The 516-nt window shown below is 49.6% G+C and overlaps 1 protein-coding gene across 1 annotated transcript in view; it reads right to left on the bottom strand.

Annotated features, from left to right (window-relative positions):
• Positions 1–368, bottom strand: part of CCDC125 (coiled-coil domain containing 125) — an 11,243-nt gene extending 10,875 nt beyond the window's left edge. Inside the window, exon 1 of the mRNA XM_031061916.1 lies at positions 72–368. Within this exon, the coding sequence (XP_030917776.1) occupies positions 72–342 (271 nt within the window). The 5' untranslated portion in view covers positions 343–368. The remainder of the gene's footprint in view (positions 1–71) is intronic.
• Between the last annotated feature and the right edge of the window lie 148 nt (positions 369–516).

Below are 516 nucleotides of genomic sequence, written 5' to 3' on the forward strand. Positions count from 1 at the left end.
AGCTGACCCCCTCCCTTCCACTAACAAAAACTTTTCGTATGGTGAATAATTAACTTCCAAATTACTCTTACCACAGCTATTCTGCCGTGCGGAACTAGAGGCAGGTTTTTTGAGTGATCCATCGTAAAAGCTGTTTCGTTTTGGAGCAGGAAGAGGTGCAGCATCACTTTCTTCTGCTACCTTTGCTGACAAGGGGGAATTACAAGTCTTTCCAGATCCCTTCCTAGATCTAACTGAATAGGAATTTTGTAAGTTTTCCCCTTCATAAACACCTCCCGGTCTTCTCCCCAGACCGTTTCCCAGGTCTCCACACGTCATGTCATCCTCTTCTGCTTCCTCCATCTTCTCCTCCTGGCTTTTTTTCGGGTTTTCCGTTGGTTTGGGGATTTTTTCCTGACCGAGGGCCCGTCACCTACCGGTGAACAGCGCCTCCCGCAAGGCCAGATTTCATCTGGAAAAACAGGAAAGCTCCGCGTTTACAGCAGCAGGGCGAGCGCCGGGAGGGAAACGCGAGGC

Source organism: Geospiza fortis, unplaced genomic scaffold (genome assembly GCF_000277835.1).
Source record: "Geospiza fortis unplaced genomic scaffold, GeoFor_1.0 scaffold43, whole genome shotgun sequence".
Classification (NCBI taxonomy): Eukaryota; Metazoa; Chordata; class Aves; order Passeriformes; family Thraupidae; genus Geospiza; species Geospiza fortis.